The sequence below is a fragment of the Orcinus orca genome, chromosome 2 (assembly GCF_937001465.1).
Source record: "Orcinus orca chromosome 2, mOrcOrc1.1, whole genome shotgun sequence".
NCBI classification, from domain to species: Eukaryota; Metazoa; Chordata; class Mammalia; order Artiodactyla; family Delphinidae; genus Orcinus; species Orcinus orca.
Window position 1 is genome coordinate 11,002,439 of NC_064560.1, and position 19,211 is coordinate 11,021,649.

Sequence of the window (19,211 nt, forward strand, 5' to 3'; positions counted from 1 at the left end):
CAAGATGGAAAAGACGAAGCCATCAGAAGTGAGAATCTTTTAAACAACTATTCCATCAGTAGAATGGTTAAAATATAGTACTAGTATCTAATAATAGTCTTAAAAATGAATGAGGTCAGTCGATATGACTAATAGGAATGGTAGATTGTTAAAGTCTAAAAAGCAAATGATGGAACAGTAAGTAGCCCGATCTATCACTGCTGAAAGAAGCTTTGTCAAAAGCAAGGTAATTTGGTGAAAGATGCAGGAAGGTTGTGAGAGGGTCCACCAAGGTTGGAAATAATCAAGGTATAATGGGGATCATCCCTGCATTTATGTCATTCTCTCCAGTAGGACTTGGGATAATTACATTAATATCAAGTTGGATATGGGCAGGCAAGGCAAATTCAGAATGAATTCAAGGTGCTGATGGAAGGGTCGAGAGGAAGAGGAAAGCTTAGTAGGGTAGGTATACTGGGAAAGCAGAGAGCGCTCAAGGATGGGTTGGAAAAAATCAAAGGGAAATTTTAGTACCAGTGGGTAAGGGGGCAGGTAGTAATGGCAAGTATTTATTGAGCACTTACTATGTGGTTTTCCTGTATGATTCATTTAATCCTCACAAATCTTTGAGGTAGGGATATTATAATCCCCATTTTACAGAGGAGGAAACTGAGGCAATGCTAAGCAATCGCCAAGGTCACATGATTAGCGGATGGCAGAAGCAGAAGTTGAAGCCAGCTTTCCAGCACTGTGCTACCTGGGAAGCTGTGCTTCTGGAGAAGAATGTCAAAGGGGAGGCTGCTGGGACGGACGGGATGTGGCTAAGGTGGACTAGAGACGAAGTCGTTTGAGCTAAGGTAGGTGAAGTTACTACAAGATGAAGTAGCTAGAAGGATCATCAAGGTGTGTATTGGAGTGTCCAGAAATGAGGTGGAGAAGAGAAGTCTGAGTTGGTAGAAACTTGGTGATAAAGATGGCAAGGGACATAGAGCCAGATGACTTGAGCCTAAAATGAGAAATACAGTTCGTGCAAGAGAAGGGAAAATGAAGAGACTGAAGACGGCTCTCGCCTACAAATGGCTTTCAGTTTACTCGGGGAGGTAGGACATTAGTAGATTATTAACAGTAAATGGGAGCAAGTGCTAATTACCAAATCGGAGATGTACACCCTGAGTTCGGAAACTTTGCTCAGGATAGACTGGCTGCCAGTGTCCCCCCTACCACCCGCACACACACACCTCAGCTGGTATATCTTTGTTGCTTCTCAGGGAGAGAAAAGATTTCTCTACCTCTCTGGTCTTTGGGGATCAAGTTATTAGATATGGTTTACTTTTACAGAACCATTAGCAAAGAAGCGTAGTTAGTGCCCTACACATGTGAGTTTGGTAGGAGTAAGGAGAAGAGAAAATCTGAAATGATTGTGCTTCTGTTATGGCATCTCCCTCCCCCTCCCCCCATGGAAACGACTTTACTAGATGTGATGAGTTTCCCCTTCCGGGTACAGAACCCCCCACAGAAGAGGAAGGCATGCAGGATACAGGATGTTATTTGGTCTGTGGAGCCCCCCTTCATTCCCCTGGTAGCAGAACCTGGGACCCTTCTTTGAGGACACAGCTGCGACTCAGTTTCTCAACGTGTGGCTCTGAGGCATCCCTCACAGTGCACCCCCTTCCCTGGCTCTGGGGCTGGACCAGTAACCCCAGCTGGGCCAGTTGACGTTCTTGTCTGGGATTCCCAGAAGCAGAACTGTGGGACGAGACTCCCTTCCTCTCTAACAGTGGACGGGTGGATGTGAACCTGAAATTGGCGGCCGCCGTGGTCACTGCCTGAAGGAGAGAGTAGGGCCCAGGCTTTGGGGCTTAGCAGCAGAGAGGTGCCAAGGTTAGCTTTTTTTTTTTTTTAAGATGTTGATGCAAATACATTTTAAAAAATTAAAAAAATTTTTTTGGTTGCTTTGGGTCTTCGTTGCTGCATGTGGGCTTTCTCTAGTTGTGGCGAGCGGGGGATACTCTTTGTTGGGGTGCGCGGGCTTCTCATTGCGGTGGCTTCCCTTGTTGCGGAGCACGGGATCTAGGCGTGCAAGCTTCAGTAGTTGTGGTGCGTGGGCTCAGTGGTTGTGGCTGGTGAGCTTTAGAGTGCAGGATCAGTAGTTGTGGCGCACGGGGTTAGTTGCCCCGCGGCACGTGAGATCTCCCCGGACCAGGGCTCGAACCCATGTTCCCTGCATTGGCAGGCGGATTCTTAACCGCTGCGCCACCAGGGAAGTCCCCCAAGATTAGCTTTTTGTATGTGTTTCCAAACTATTTTTCTCCCTAGGGGATACAACTTGAAAAATAAGGCAAGACATATTCTAAGCAAAAAAAATTATTGCTGATGACTTAGAAAGAAGGTCTTCAGTATATCTTCCAATGGGGAAAAGAGAGTCCGAAGGAGTTCCGGGGTTTGGATGTGGTGTAAAACGGCTCAGTGTGTTTGTCACTTCCCCAGCTTGGCCATATTTTGCGTCTTTGAACAGAGAAGGCATTGTTCTGAATAAACTTAGAGCATATTATCTGTGAGACTGAAACTATTTAAAGACTTCTTGTTTTGATTTTTCAAAAAGCAGATGAATAACATAATTATCTGCAGTTCGTAGCAGCCTCCATTCCTTCAGGTCTAGGACACATTTACAATGCAATTCGTATGCACTATTAAGGATAAACCCGTGGTTCCCTCATTTCTAATTGTCTTTTATCTCTACAGTGAAAACTCACTATTTCAGACTCATTGGGAAATAGGCTGGTTTGGCTGATAGGATAGTTTTAGAGAAACACGTTGCTTCTACTTTGAAATTTACAGCTTTAACTAGGGTAATAAAACTTTGGCAGGTAGGTGTAAAGCACTTCTTTAAATTAATGAACACATGTAATTTGTAAGTAAACTATTGATGTTTCAGTACATCTAACTGGTTAACATTTACTGCAGCGTTCTGTAGACCAGATACTGATGTAAGAGTTTTATGTCCATTATCTATCTTATTTAATCCTTGAACTAGCCATATGAGGTAGGCATCGGCTCCATTTTATACATGAAAACACTGTGACCCAGACAGGTTAAAATGCACAAGGTCTAACAGCTAGTAAATTCACCCCTGGGTGTGTTAGACTTCTAAGCCATGCTCTTAATCATTACTCCATGCTGCCTCTGAGCTACAGGTAACCAGTACAGTTTTTATATGTAGGTTTGTTTTGTCATTTTATCATTCTTTTCTTTTTGGGGGCGTCATTTATTAAGCATTTATTATATACCTGGAGATGTGCTAGGAACTCTAAGTACGTTATCTGCTCTGTCTTTTTATCCTCAAAACAACCCTGTCCGTGGGTTTTATTGTGTCTTATTTAAAGGAGGGGGAAATGAGTCTCAGGTGTAATTTTCCTAACATCATAGTAAGTGTCAGAGCTGAGCCCTAGAACATGGGCTAGAGAGTCTCTGAGATTCAGCCAGGCAGGGGGTACTGCAGGATTTCCGTGGTGGGAAGAGTGGCCACTGGTTCATGCCGCTGCCTCTGGGAGGGCTGCAAGAGGTAGGGTGGGTAGTGTGTGTGGTCTAGCAGGGGAGCCAGAAAGCGCTGTGCCCTTGGGTGATCTCCCTGGGGCCTGGCGCTGGTCAGGCTTCTCGTCTGGTCTTTGTCGTGGTCTGCCAGTGCATCTTCTGGAATCTCCTCATGTTCAGCTGGCGGTTCTGGCTCTGACCAGCCGTTGTGGTGTTGATGGTGGCAGCAGACCCCAGGAGTTCTCAGGGTAGAAGCCAGAGTTACTCTGTGCAGATTCAACAGTTGCCACCAGCTGATTTGCTGGTCAAGGCAGAGCAGATGTGATGCTCTTCAAATACGCAGATGGGGGCTTCCCTGGTGGCGCAGTGGTTGAGAGTCCGCCTGCCGATGCAGGGAACACGGGTTCGTGCCCCGGTCCAGGAAGATCCCACATGCCGCGGAGCGGCTGGGCCCGTGAGCCATGGCCGCTGAGCCTGCGCGTCCAGAGACTGTGCTCCGCAACGGGAGAGGCCACAGCAGTGAGAGGCCCGTGTACCGCAAAAAAAAAAAAAAAAAAAATTTATTCCTAAAAAATGCTGAGAGCATCATCTGACAACACAAGGTTGCCATAAACCTTCAATTTGTAAGAAGCATACTATCTGCAAAGCGCAATAAAAGGTTTGCCTGTAATTACAAACATAATTTTACTTATAAGTTGTATAAGTAAATTGTATATTTACATATGTGCACTCTTGCAAACAATGCTGTCAGGTTAGCTGTAAGGCATTAAGTTGGTATTTTATCTTGTGATGCCAAACGTCAGGAGTGGAGTTCCCTGTTCACTTCAGTAGGTCCTTCGTCAGGCTACATGAAACAAATTACCTTGTCCCACCTGGCTTCTCATAGGTTGACGCAATATAATTTTTTAAAAAACTTACTTGGCTGTACCAGGTCTTAGTTGCAGCTTGCGGGAACTAGTTCCCTGACCCGGGATCGAAGCCAGGTCCCCTGCGTTGGGAGCACGGAGTCTTAACTGCTGGACCACCAGGGAAGTCCTATGGAATATAATTTAATGCCATATGGATTATCAGACCTAGTCTGTTTTCAATATTATTCTTTTTTTCAAAGGATGCTCTTGTTTATTTATGTTTCTTAAAATAAATTTCCAATGAAAAATATTGTAACCAAGATAATTTGATTTACAGATTATGGACGACTGGCCAGGCTACGACTTGAATTTGTTCACGTACCCACAGCACTATTACGGAGATTTGGACTATGTCCTCATCCCTCATGGCATCGTTGTGGACAGGTGAGTGCTTTTTGCTGTGTAAGTTTTGTCTAGCCCTCTCCTGTGTGAATCAAACGGTACACTTGGGGACCCTATTCCGGAGTCTCTTCTATATAACGGTACACAGAACTTTTATATTACAGAGAATTTGGAATAAAATAAATCTGTGCTTTACATGAACTAGTTCCTGGGATATTTGTTCAGGGGAAATGGTGAGAAGGCTATACATACGGAAGGTGTTACATCACAAGTAACAGCCTCAAAATAACAATGTTCTGTACAAACTGATGAAAATGAGGGTTGGGAAAGCGTTTGTCTCACGTTTTTCACAGACTCTTAACCAGGGACAGTTAAGAGGTGACCTTTGCTTTCACAGGCCACACCCTTGAAGGCTTTTCCTGCGACTAGTATTTATCTCAAATAAGTCTTTTCTCACAGGTCGGCCAGTCTGTGCACAATTAGGTTTTCAGTGGTGATGTTTTAGAAATAGGAATATTTGCAACTTAGAAATAGCAGCACAGAACTGTTTCTCAAGTAGTGTTTCTAGTTCTTTTGGACCCGTCGACATAGATATCCTCTGGCTCCTTCCTAGCCGATTGGCTTTTCGAAAGCCAACATTTTCTCTCCTGTTCTCAGCCCCTAAGTCACCCTCACTAGTTTTTTGGTTTTCAGAGAGCCCCCTCCAGTTCAGCCCACCACAGCCTTCAGGATTGATAGGTCCTATCCCTTTAACAAGGCTTCCTTAATGCCCCGACTCTTGCCTTTCCATGGACCTCTAATTTCTTGTACGAAGATCAAGTACTTAAGCCTTCACATTTATATGAAAAGCAAGCTTCATGGATTTCAGACTCAGAAATTGGGGCGGGAGAGGCTCTAAGAAGCAGGAGAAACTGAAACTTCGGGCTCCCCGCTCTACCCTTTTCCTTAAGCCGTTGTATTTCTGCCTCTATTTTTTTAAGCTGTTATATTCTTCTGAGTTAAATTTTAACTTGTAAAATAGATCCTCAGCCAAAGGAAAGTTTGAAAAACACTGGATGGTCACTATTCCCAGGATATTATCTTTCCATCAGTGCCTGTCTGTAAGCAAAAGGAAATGTCATTCTCTCACTCACATTCTAAGATTTTCCATTGGATAAGATCTGCACATTGTGCATTCTCTCAAACTATAGTATATTATTAAAATAAGGTCTAGTTTGTGGTTTCTCACAGCCTCAGGTAGCCTTCCATGGTATACAAGTTTTAATCCTTGAAGGGAAAACAGGTTGTGTGATGAAATAAATGTAAGAAATTTGGCATCTCCCAACTTGCTAGACCTCCATGTTGGCAATTCATATTAAAGATACAGATTCCTGCAAAGAAAGGGGAGGGGTAGGGAAGGAATCTGCTTGACTTTAGCAGTTAAAGCACCTTTTCTGTGTAGTGGGTGTCTTTGTACTCAATTCACTTCTTAATAACTCTCAGAAGCGTTTTCTCTTCACACGAGTTTGGGAACCCCTGGTTTAAACAAATTCCTGCTTTTCTCATCTGAAAATTAATTTATGACTTAAGTTAATTGCATCCTGATTTAGTACACAATTGAATCCTGGTAAGGTTACCAGTTCCCTCTCAGGAGACTTACCCAGTGAACTTGTAAAAATGCATAATCTTAAGCTTTTCGTCTAGAAATTCTGATTCAGTGGTCTGGAGTGGCGTCCCAAGAATGCCCTTTCCCACCTTTAAAATGAATTTATTAAGATATAATTTACATACTACAAAACTCACCCATTGTAGGTAAATGACTCAATGATTTTTGGTACATTTTTATGGTGAGGCAACCATCACCACCATCGTTTTACAATATTTCTCTCATCACCAAAAGTTTGTTGTCAGTCTCTGCTCCTACCCCCACCATCAGGCAATCACTAATCTGATTTCTTTCTCTATAAATTTGTCTTTTCTGAGCACTTCATATAAATTAAATCATACAATATCTGATTATTGATTCATCAGTTGATGGACGTTTAGATTTCTAGTTTTTGGCTATTGTGAATAATGCTTCCATGAACATTCACATACAAGTCTTTGTGTAGGCATATCTTTTCATTTCTCTTGGAGAGGAATTCTGAGTTTCATGGTAAGTTTAAGAAACTGCCAATTATTTTCCAAAGTGGCTGCACCATTTTACATTCCCACCAGCAGTATTTGAGGGTTCCAGTTTCTCCACATACTTGCCAACATCTAGTATTGTTTGTCCTTTTAATTATAGCCATTCTAGTGGATATATAAAGGTATTTCCTTGTGGTTTAAATTTGCATTTTCCTAATGATTAGTGTGCTTGTTAGCTATTCATACATCTTCTTTGGACAGATGCCTATTTAAGTCTTTTGTTAATTTTGCAGTTGGGTTGTTTCTCTTCTTATTGAGTTGTAAGAGTTCTTTATATATTCTGGACACAAGTCCTTTATCAGACATATGATTTGCAAATATTTCCCACTAGTATGTGGCTTGTCTTTTCATTTTATTATTGATATCTTTTAAGGAGAATGTTGGGTGAAGTATTCTACAAATGTCAGCCAGGTCCAGTTGGTATATGGTACTGTTCCTTTCAACTGTATCCTTACTAGTTTTCTGCCTTGTTGGATCTGTCAGGTACTGAGAGAGGGGTGTTGAAGTCTCTAACTGCAATAGTGGATTCATCTACTTATTACAGTTCAATAAGTTTTTTGGTACTCTGTTGTTGGGTGCAGACGCATGAAGGACTGTTAGGTCTTCCTGGAGAATTGACCTCTTTTTAATACACTAATGTCAGTCTTTATTCCTGACAGTTTCTTTGCTCTGAGGTCTGCTTTGTCTGTAATTGATACAACTACTCCAGCTTTCTTTTGATTATGTTAACATGGTACATCTTTCTCAACCCCTTTAATCTATCTGTGTCTTTATATTTAAAATGGATTTCTTGTGGACAACATATATTAGGGTGTTTTTTTGATACATTACAGTCTCTGCCTTTAATTGGTGTATTTTGACAATTCACATTTAAAGTGATGATGATTGATATACTTGGTTTAATCTCTACCATATTTGTAACTATTTCCTATTCATTGCCCTTCTTTTTTTTAAATAAATTTATTTATATATTTATTTATTTTTGGCTGCGTTGGGTCTTCATTGCTGTGCACGGGGTTTCTCTCCTTGCGGCGAGCAGGGGCTACTCTTTGTTGCAGTGCACGGGCTTCTCATTGCGGTGGCTTCTCTTGTTGCGGAGCACGGGCTCTAGGCATGTGGGCTTCAGTAGTTGTGGCACGTGGGCTCAATAGTTGTGGCTCACAGTCTCAGTAGTTGTGGAGCACGGGCTTAGTTGCTCCACGGCATGTGGGATCTTCCCAGACCAGGGCTCGAACCCATGTACCCTGCATTGGCAGGCAGATTCTTAACCGCTGCGCCACCAGGGAAGCCCCTGCCCTTGTTCTTTGTTTCTTTTTTTGTCTGCCAGTCTGTGAAAACTGTCTCCCCCACAATGTGTAGCCTCTGATGATGTGCAGTTTATTTTTCTTGTTTTTCCTTTTAAGTTTTGCTCACCAGAGTTCATGCTTGTGTCTGAATAGCTTAATCTTCAGCCTAAGATTGGGTAGAGATTGTACTCAGACACCTGGAGCCAGGGAGGCCTCCACTCTTTGATGATGAATGTGTGTGGGAGCCTGGCAAGCACATTCAAATTTCCAGCCTTTTTCAAGCCTTCCCTGGCTTTTACTTTCCACTGAGCTTTCCTGTGTCTCTGCCGCGTGGGTTTACGGGCTCCACCATTCAGGGATATGTGGTGGCCTGGGCCCACACTAGTCTCTGCAGTGCATATGCACAGCTTCTGGTTGACTTGGGGTATGTGGAGAGTTTATTATGTGCCCCTCTCCCATGACTGTAACCTCCTGGAACTCTCTATTAAAGCTGTGACTAGTCTGCTAGGTAGTTGCTCAAACAGGACTGCAACTTCAGGATAACGGGGCCCCTGGCCCTCCCTGTTCGCATGCTACCAAGATGGCCGTGTTAACTGATGGTGTTCCCCATCGGGTGAGCAGTGCCCCACCCTGCTTGACTACCCGGTTGAGCAGTAGAGCAGATTGGGGGCCAGGGAGAGGGGACCATTCTCAGACAAGAATACCACAGATCTGTGCTGTTTCTACCCAGTGTTCAGTGTTTTCATGAATAAATGATTCTCAGTTTGGTGCATGCCTTTGGTTGATTTCCAGAGCGCTGAAATAGTTGCTTTTGACAGTTTTGTCTGACTTTCTACTTTCTCTTTGTGAAGAGGATGTGTTGACCTCCTCACTGCATCATGCTGGAAACAAGTGTCCCTTTTTATAGAATATCTGGCATGCTGGGGACTTTCCTGGCGGTCCAGTGGTTAAGACTTCGCCTTCCAATGCAGGGGGTTCAGGTTTGATCCGTGGTTGGGGAGCTAAGGTTCCACATGCCTCATGGCCAAAAAAACCAAAACATAAAACAGAAGCAGTATTGTAACAAATTCAATAAAGGCTTTAAAAATGGTCCACATCAAAAAAATTCTTTAAAAAAGGAATATTTGGGGCTTCTCTGGTGGCACAGTGGTTGAGAGTCCGCCTGCCAATGCAGAGGACACGGGTTCGTGCCCTGGTCCGGGAAGATCCCACGTGCTGCGGAGCGACTGGGCCCGTGAGCCATGGCTGCTGAGCCTGCGCGTCCATAGCCTGTGCTCCGCAACGGGAGAGGCCACAACAGTGAGAGGCCCGCGTACCGCAAAAAAAAAAAAAAAAATAATATAAAAGGACTATTTGGTATGCTGATGTGCGTTTCGTTGATCATATTTTGAGACACATTACATGAACCCATGGTTGTCATTTTATATGTATATGTATGCACATATACACACACAAATAAAAAAACTCTAAAAATATATAAAGTGTATATATTACATATTTAAAACATATGTGATATAATATTTTATTTTTTCACATCATTCACTTCATCTGTTTTAAATCTAATTCAGTTTGAGGTGCCAGTAGGAATATTTTAAAAAGTGTGCCCCTTTGATCCTACCTTCATTCAAGGTTTTAGTGTTGTCTGGGTGTATGGGCAATGGACTTATACATACGAAACAATGAGAAAAAATACAATGACAGTTCCACATTAGGTGTTGGATGCCAGCCCAAGGCTGCATCATGGTAGAACTTCAGGAGACACCATTCAAACTGTGATCTGTGGAGATGGTGTCCACTGAGATTGCCCAGAGCACCTCTCATAGAGGTAACGTGTTATCTTCATCAAATATAAGTCAAATATTATTCTTTCGATAGTTCTTGTGGTCTTGACTTTTCCTCCAGTCTCGTCTAACGTGGTCAGGTGGGTGAGTCATCCTCCATTTCCTTCTTCTGTGCTTTAAAGGGAACGTAATATCACCACATACCATCATAGCCGCGTTAAAGCTAACAGCGAGGCTCTGTAGTGATCAAATAATAGCCTTCGTGATCTTTGACATCATATTTTACACCTTAATCATTTTTTGTGATGCAGAGGAGCAAAAATGTATGATTGATGATGTGGTTATTAGAAATATGTTTTGAACACTTTCTCTTTATCCAACTTTAACAGAGCTTCTTTATCTGTAACATTCTGTCTCCCAAGCCCTTCTCCACATTCTCCTGCATAATCTAATATGTAGAGTACATCATGCATTTTTTGGGAAAGGAACAAAAATGCTCAGAAGTAGTCATGCTTTAATATATCTTTTAATCCCTTCTTTCAGAATTGAACGGCTGGCTAAGGATATTATGAAAGACATAGGATACTGTGACATTATGGTCCTGTGTGTACTTAAAGGAGGCTACAAGTTCTGTGCAGATCTGGTAGAACACCTTAAGAACATCAGTCGAAATTCCGATAGATTTGTCTCTATGAAGGTTGATTTCATCAGACTAAAAAGTTACAGGGTAAGTTATGATTTACTCCATTTTCATTATATGATGTTCAGAATGAACAGTGCTATAAATCAAAGAACTAATAATATTATGAAGATGAAGGATGTATTTTAATTTGCAAGATACTACAACCTGTAATTCAGATAATATTCTTTGGGCCGGGGGAACCCTCCTATTATATTTCCCATGTAGGGAAAGATGATTCAGGAATGATTCATGCTTTTTTTATGGTTATAAAGTTGAGTGGTTATTTCCTGGTGCCTAGTCTCACCAACGGCCGTGTTGAGAATGAGTATTAAGGAAGTCCAGTGAATACAGACGTGTTTCTGCTCTGGATGTCACTGTTGGCCCTGGAGACCTGTGGGAGGGTGTCTCCCCCAGAGAGGAGTGTTAGTACTTGGGTGACTGTGGTCAGGGCCTGGAGGTAGAGAAGTAAAACCTGTAGGGACAGTGAGTTATCAAGAGCAACGAGGAACTTCCACCAGCCTGTGCTGGGTTTTCTTGGCCACCGCTGGATGGAATTGAGAGAGATTATTCTCCAAGGACGTCTGCCCTTAGCCTGCCCCTCTTTTCTCTATGCTGTTGCCTTTTGTGATGCTTTTTTAAAAAATATTTATTTATTTATTTATTTGTGGCTGCACTGGTTCCTCGTTGCTGCGCACAGGCTTTCTCTAGTTGTGGCGAGTGGCGGCTACTCTTCGTTGCGGTGCGCGGGCTTCTCACTGCAGTGGCTTCACGTTGCAGAGCACAGGCTCTAAGGCACGCCATCTTAGTAGTTGTGGCGCACGGGCTAAGTTGCTCCGCGGCATGTGGAATCTTCCCGACCAGGGCTCGAACCTGTGTCCCCTGCATCGGCAGGTGGATTCTTAACCACTGCGCCACCAGGGGACCCAGATAAGCTCTTTTTGATGAACTCAGAGTCGATTGACTAATCACCTAATCATGGGAGTGAATTCCTATTATATTTACAAGTCACACCCGCACATACGTGGAGGAGATTATACACAAAGGGTGTGTACACGGGGGATAGGGATGGGAGGGCATCTTAGAATTCTGCCTACCATTCTCTTTCTTTGACTCAGTTGCCTCAGCTTTTGAGTATCTGGCAAATTAGTTCTTATTTCTTAAGATACTCTATTTTCCTGATGACCTCTCAGGGCAGGATGAAGCTGGGGTTTTTTTGTTTTTGTTTGTTTGTTTGTTTTTGCAGACATCTTAAACCTAATTTATTGGTTTCATCTTCTCTTAAAAATCTTTTCTCTCTTGAGGTGTCTTTCATACTGATTTAAGTAGCTGTGCTTCCTTCTTAGAAGACTTTTTTTTCTTTTTTACTTGACTCTGATTCTTACTGTATTTTTCCCCAGCAAAACAGCTTTTTAAAAAAATCTTTTAAAATCTTAAAAAAGTTAAAGTGAGGTTTATTGAAGCATAATTTACGTGCAATAGAATTTCCCTCTTTTAGTTTGCAGTTCTGTGAGTTTTGACAGATGCATACGGTCATGTAAGTCACCACAATCAAGGCATAGAACAGCCCTTACCACAAAAAATGCCCTTGTGTCCCTTGGTAGTTAATCCGTTCCCCAGGCCCCAGGCTCTGGCAACCACTGATCTATTTTCTGTCCCTGGAGTTTTGCTCTTTGCAGAATGTCGTATAATGTAATCAAATATCATGTGGCCTTAGTAAATCTGTAAAGCTTAGCATCATTCATTTGAAATTCATCCCTATTGTTGTGTGTCCCAGTGGTTCATTTCTTGTTGTCAAGTAGGATTTCATTATCTGGATGCGCCAGTTTTAAAATCATTCATCAGCTGAAGGGTGTTTGGTTTGTTCCCTTTTTGGGGTGATGATGAATAAGGCGGCTCGAAATATTCACCTGCATGTTTCTGTATGTACTTATGTCTTTGTTTCTCTTGAGTAACTTTGTCTTGAGATTCCTAGGTCATACGGGGAGTAGACAGAAGAAATTGCCAAGCTGTTTTCCAAAGTGATTGAATAATTTTGCTTCCCCACCAACGTGCATGAGAGTTCCAGTTGCTTCACATTTTTGGCAACACTGGGTATTGTCAGGATTTCTTTATTTTCTTTGTTTTTTTACCCATTCAGCTAGCTGATAGTATCTCACTGTGGTTTTAATTTGGATTTCCCCGGTGAATAATGATGTTGAGCATCCTTTCATTGAGTAATCTTTGCTTAATTCAAGGTCATGAAGATTTTATCCTCTATTTTCTTCACAAAGTTTCCTAGTTTTAAATTTAGATCTAGGTGTGTGATCCATGTTGTGTTAACTTGTTAATATGGTACAGATCAAGGTTTTTTTTTTTTTTTTGGCAAGTGAGTGTCCACTTGTTCCAAGATCATTTGATGAAAAGACTGTTCTTTTCCATTGAATTGCCTTTGATCTTTGACTGGAAATCAATTGACTGTATGTGCATGGGTCTATTTCTGAGCACTCTGTTCAGTTCTGTTCATCTACGTGCTTATTCTTTGGTCATTACCACACTGTTTTGATTACTGTATCTGTACAGAAGTCTGGAAATCAGGTAGTATGTGTCCTCCAGCTTTGTTCTTCTTCATAACTGTTTTAGCTATTCTAGTTGTTTGTCTTTCCACATAAGTTTAAAAATCATGTTGTTGATTCCTACAGCATAACCTGTGTTCTGCACAGGTGTATCTGAGTTACATGCTTCTTCCTGGGACGCATGTTCAGAAAATGACGGCGTTAGGATGATCTGAGGGTGGAATTTTTGGTCCTACGATGTCAAATGGTCATCCATCAGATTTGCACAGGACCAGTTTAATGGTTGGGGGTCTTGACTGATTTGACCTGGGCAAGACTAACTCCGTTCCTGAAAAAACAACTGTACTATAGCAATCCATATGTCAGAGGTGTTATCTATAGGGGGTGATGAAAGGTGTCTTGTGATATATTGTCTAAGCTACGTGAAGCTTGGAGGGTATGCAGTTTTTGAAAACAAAGCAAGCTTCTTCAGTGAAGGCAAGTTACAGGATGTTATTTATTAAGCAAGTTATAGTTTAAGGGATCTAACTGATGACTGCCCTTGGTTTCACTATTATATACGGTAAGTTTTTCTTTGCATTTCAATTTCCAGTTGCCTATTGCCAGTATATAGAAATACTGCTGATTTTGTGTATCAAATACTATGACTTTTCAAAACTCTCTTATTAGTTTGAATAGCTTTTTTGTAGATGCTTTTGGATTTTTCTATGAACACAATCATTTCTTCTGTGAATAGAGATGGTTTTACTTCTTTCTTTCGAATTTATGTATTTCTTTTTATTGCTTTATTGCACTGGCTTGAACTTCCTGTACAATGCTGAATAGAAATAGTGAAGGAAAGCATTCTTGCCTTGCTCTCAGTCAGTATGATTTTAACTGTTGCATCCTCAAATTTTTGATGTATTGTTTTCATTTTCATTCAACTCAGACTATTTTCAGATTTCCTTTGTGACTTCCTCTTTCACTCATGGATTATTTTTTGTTGTTTAATTTCCAAATATTTGGGGATTTTCCAGAGATAGTTCTATATGATTTCTAGTTTAATTCTGTTGCAGAAAGGATACTTTGTATGATTTCAATTCTTTTAAAGTTTTTGAGTCTTGTTTTATGGTCCAGAATACTGTCAATCTTGCTGAAACTAAAAGCATTAGGATCCATGTGAGGTTAAACAATGTTGCTAACTCTCACTGTCCATTTCTCTAAACATCCTCTATTTCATCAATGTTTTAACCTAGAGGCACACATTCTAACACTTATTATCTCATGTTTATGTGATACTAGTTCTGAACAAGTGTTTGCATTTGTATAGCTCCAAGACTATCGTGATCATTTTTGCTGCATCTCGACAGATATTTTCAAGTCACCGTATTTTTTTCCCTGGGGATAGGGCTATGGGGGCGCCTGCCCAGGGTTCTGATGAAGGAGGAAGGCAATAGTAGACTTTATTTATTATTTATTTTTGGCCGCGTTGGGTCTTCCTTGCTGTGCACAGTCTTTCTCTAGTTGCGGCGAGCGGGAGCTACTCTTCGTTGCGGTGCACGGGCTTCTCATTGCAGTGGCTTCTCTTGTTGTGGAGCACGGGCTCTAGAGCACAGGCTCAGTAGTTGTGGCACATGGGCTCAGTAGTTGTGGCGCACGGGCTTGGTTGCTCCACGGCATGTGGGCTCTTCCCGGACCAGGGCTCGAACCCTTGTCCTCTGCATTGGCAGGCGGATTCTTAACCACTGCGCCACCAGGGAAGCCCTAGACTTTCAATCTTTACCACTAGTGTCCATTCTCACACACAGCGCATTTTAGTTTTTGTCCCACCCTTAAATCCTGTAGGAGCCAAGGATAATTGTGGTGTCTCTTCTCTTCCCTTCTTACAAAATGTCCTTCATCTTGTCCATCACCAAGGTGACAAAGATCATCTCCTGAGAGATGACCTCACGTAAAAGCCTATCTGCTCACTCAGAGCCAGCTTTTCCCCTGATTAAATTCCTCAGAAATGGGTGGAAAACCATATTCATAGACCAGGCTATGAGGTGAACAGCCCAGCTCTCTGCTCATAGAGCGTAAGCTGTCCTCATCCAGAGGTGAATTCATTGCCCTCAGTTTAGTCTTGAGCTGACCATCCCTTTACACGCTTGAGCTCCTTCAACATTCCCGAGGACAGAGACCTATTAAGACACCACCAAACAAGGGGAACAGGGCTATAGCTCATTCTCCTCTGAGGGTGTCTGGTGCTCCCCCATACCTCCAAACCGACTCATCGGGAGCAGACATCTGGAAAACATCTTAGCAGAAACAGTGGCCACCAAGGTGTTCTCTTCATTCCTTTAGAAATTTCTGGAGGGCAGTCAGGACTCTGGGCTGTTGTGAGTGCTGGTCAGAAGCATCATGTAGTTTTACTCCCTCCTGTCCTTCTGCTCTGTGATTCTTTTTATTTTTTTTATTTTTTTTTGAGGAAAAAAGTTGGAAGTTCAGTTTACTGAGAGGCAGTGTGTCTCCTGGTCACAGCCATCAGCATTCATAGTTCTCTTTAGGGGCTCTTTTCCCAGGAGGGGTCCCAGTTGTTTGAGCCCTCCACTGTTTACCGAGGGACCTTCCTGAGGGATGGATGGTCCAGATATCTCAAGGCTCTAGGCAATTTGACTTGTCTTTGTTTTGTATTAAACTTCCTGTGAGACATGAAGTGAATTTGCATGAGTGATAACCATCTAGACGAAGATTACTTAGAAATTAGCATTAGGCTAATTCATTGGAGAGCATGGCCTCACATACTCCTGTTCTTTAAATGAATTGAGAGGTACTGGCTGCCTGAATTCCTGAACATTTCAAGTTTTCCTTCCTCCTTCCCTCCGTTCTTTCTTCCTTCCGTCCTTCTTTCTGTTTTTTCACTAGTGTTCATTTAGCATTTGCCAGATGAATTCATTATCTCAGTTAATCCTGAGTGTAACTCTGCCAGGTATCGCTCATCTCTTCTTTTATTGATGAAGAAAAAGAGGCTTAGAGAGGTTAATTAACTCACCTAAGGTCACACAGCCAATAAATAGTAGAGATGGCACCAGAGCCCAGACCCATCTGTCTCTCAAGCCTGTGCCCTTTGCAACATATCACATTTCCCACAGTCTTTTCTAAGGTTTTCCACAAAATTTTACTGTTTCACGAGTTACTAATAAAGGAGTTGGTTTTTTCCCTAAAATATATGTAAGACAAATATAAAGTTCATATATACAATTATCATCATTATGCAATAATTTGCCTTTAAGAAACGGTGACCTTACTTGAGAAAATCTGGAAGTTGCATGAAGAAAGAACTTATTACATGTATTAAACCCCATATGCCCACAAATGGCTATACTTTGTAGCTTGTCTTATAAGATCAACAAAACTAGTGAAAGTATTCAGTGTTTATTTTATTTAACAAAGAATCAAATATCAATTATTTCTCATAAAAATGTTTTTGTCTACGGGGCCTAATTTTTCAGCTGATCTAATAATCCAAAGATAACACTACGTTACATGAGCACCTATTTGTGTTACACCATTATGTTACACATTTAAAAAATATTTTCTTTTTCTCAAAGTAATACATTCAAGTAGGTTACAACCCAAGCAAAGAATTTGATTGTGGTAGTTTTATGGAATAAACAACTTGAAAATCCTCTTGCTACAGACATCTAAAAATGCTAGGTGAATGTAATAACTTTTAAAAAGCCTTTTAAATGCTTATTGGAGCTCACAAGAAGGTAGGGAATATCCAAGGGGCAGGAATGAAGATCTGAGAATCAGCGCATAAGTGTGAACTGGGGGCTCCCAGGAGGCAGGGTTGGGAGCTGTTGTCTCAGTAATCTGACTTTAACCCCCATGGAGAGGCAGATGGTAAAGGCTTGGACCCATATAAAATGGGAAGTTAGATGAGACCCTCATGCAAAGCCAGTGCCTTCAAAGGTATATGCCCTTGCTGAAAAAAAAATCCATCCTTTAGTAATGGAAGACCCTAGCAAACTAGCTTGTCCTTCTTGGCCTGGGCTGGAGTGGGAAAGTGAAATATCCTGTGGGAACTTTTAAACAGGAGTCTGTACCTCATGTGAGTTTGAGGTTTTCGTTTACTTTACCTGCATCATCTGGGAAATTCCAACCAGAGAATTTAATATTAAAATTGGTCTCAGACCACACTACTCCCAAATTCCCTGGTAGAAGCAAGTGGAAAACCTCTCTGGAGGGAATATCTCAGCCTAGGCAGGATTCCACAGATAAGCCTCCCTTAACCTGAGCTCACACACCCAAAGCACAACAGATGCATAGAAACAATCTACCATAGGCCAGATTGGCTGGCAAAGTAAATACCAAAAATAGGTAAACAAGCTATGTGAAAGAGAATATAACATAATTATGCCTAACGTGACTAAAGACATAAATTAAAGGATTTAAAGGAAAGATAAGACAACAGGAGAAGAAAAAATAAATGAGACCTTTGGGAAGGGAAATTATAGAATGTCTAGCAAGGAAAAAGGTACTAATTGAATGGATAAGAAAGTAACTTGAATGATAAACAGATTGAATGTTGTTATGGGTATGAATTTTGAACTGGAAGATAGATCTGAAAAACTATCTAGAAGGTAGCATGGAATATAAGAAAGAGAGGATGGGAGACATGAAAAATTGAGTGAGAAGCTCAAAAATGTGTCACCTAGGAATTCCATATGGAAAGACTAGAGAGAATTGAGGAGAGGCAATTTTTGATAAGATAATGCGAATCACATTCTAGAGCTGATAGGAGACGTGAATATTCAGATTCAGGAAGCACAGTGACACCACAGGTAGACACAACCTGGTGAAACTGAAAGGCAAAACCCCAGAGTCAAAGAAGGGATTGTAAAAGTAACTGGGGAGAAAAGGAAGATTGCCTTTAAAGGAATTACCACTGTCCTGTCAACAGACTTCTCAAAGGCAACAGCAGAAATCAGAAGATGTGGAGTAGTATTATCATTTTGAGAGAAAATAACTGTTAACTTAGATTTTCATTCCCAGCTGATCTTGAACTCAAGCGTGAGTGCCAGATAAAGACTTCAGTAGTCATGTTCTAGAAGAGTTTCCTGATAACAGATGCTGACTGAAAACATCTCCTAATTTATTTTAGTATATTTAGGGTATATTTTAGTAAAAAGGAAATTGAACCCAAATGAATAAATGGTGATGCAAAGAGATTGACAAGCATGTAGATAAATCAACAAACTTTTGATTGGTTCAAATAAGTGATGAAACAATAACACTATAACCCATTTTGGTGGTAAAACAAAGTGGAATTTAAAAAGACCAGAATAATAGCATTCTAAGGTTGTGTATGGTTTAGGAGAAGCATCGAGAGGTTGATGATTTGCAAAATTTCAGTTAGGCATGCCTGTTAAAAATTTAAGTGTAACACTGAAAGAATAAGAATACTATGTATATTATGTATAACTTTCCAGCAAACAGAAAGGACGAGAAAGAATAAAGAAAACTCCAAACTTGATTGATTCAATAGTAGACAGAAAACGAGAAACAATTAGGTAATATTGTTATACCCATTTTACAGATGAGGAAACTGAGACCTGAGCTGTTAAGTAATATGTCCAAGGTCAAACAGCTTGTAAGTGGAGGACTAATATTCAAACCCAAGTTCAACTCCAGAGCCCAAGATTGTGACCACTAAAACATACCGTCCATCTAGAGACGCGTTGATGGGTTGAGATGTATTAGGTTAAAAGGAGGGAAATTTCACCAAACGTATCAGCATAATTTTTTCCCGAGGTTTATTTTAATATTTACCTTACTAGGTTAAGCCAGCTGCTGTAATTGCTAGAAGAATGACAGTATCCATAAATAGACAATTAACTGCTTATTTTTCTGAAATGTCTTATATTTGATATTAATAAACTATGAAGACATACCCTCCAAAAAAATGAATAATAAGTATTCACAGCTGGTTTTCTTGTGAATGATGGGAAGCTATGATTTTC

At 41.2% G+C, this 19,211-nt stretch overlaps 1 protein-coding gene across 7 annotated transcripts in view; it reads left to right on the top strand.

The window, feature by feature from the left end:
• PRTFDC1 (phosphoribosyl transferase domain containing 1) overlaps nucleotides 1–19,211 on the top strand; it is a 101,897-nt gene that overhangs the window by 14,455 nt on the left and 68,231 nt on the right. For 6 of the 7 annotated variants that reach the window (XM_033407889.2, XM_033407892.2, XM_004280958.2 and 3 more), the window contains 2 exons: nucleotides 4,696–4,802; nucleotides 10,537–10,720. In XM_033407889.2, coding sequence (XP_033263780.1) covers nucleotides 4,699–4,802; nucleotides 10,537–10,720 — 288 coding nt within the window. In that variant the 5' untranslated portion in view covers nucleotides 4,696–4,698. Of the gene's footprint in view, nucleotides 1–1,757; nucleotides 1,861–4,695; nucleotides 4,803–10,536; nucleotides 10,721–19,211 lie in introns of all 7 variants that reach the window. The other variant, XM_033407890.2, reaches the window with a different exon arrangement.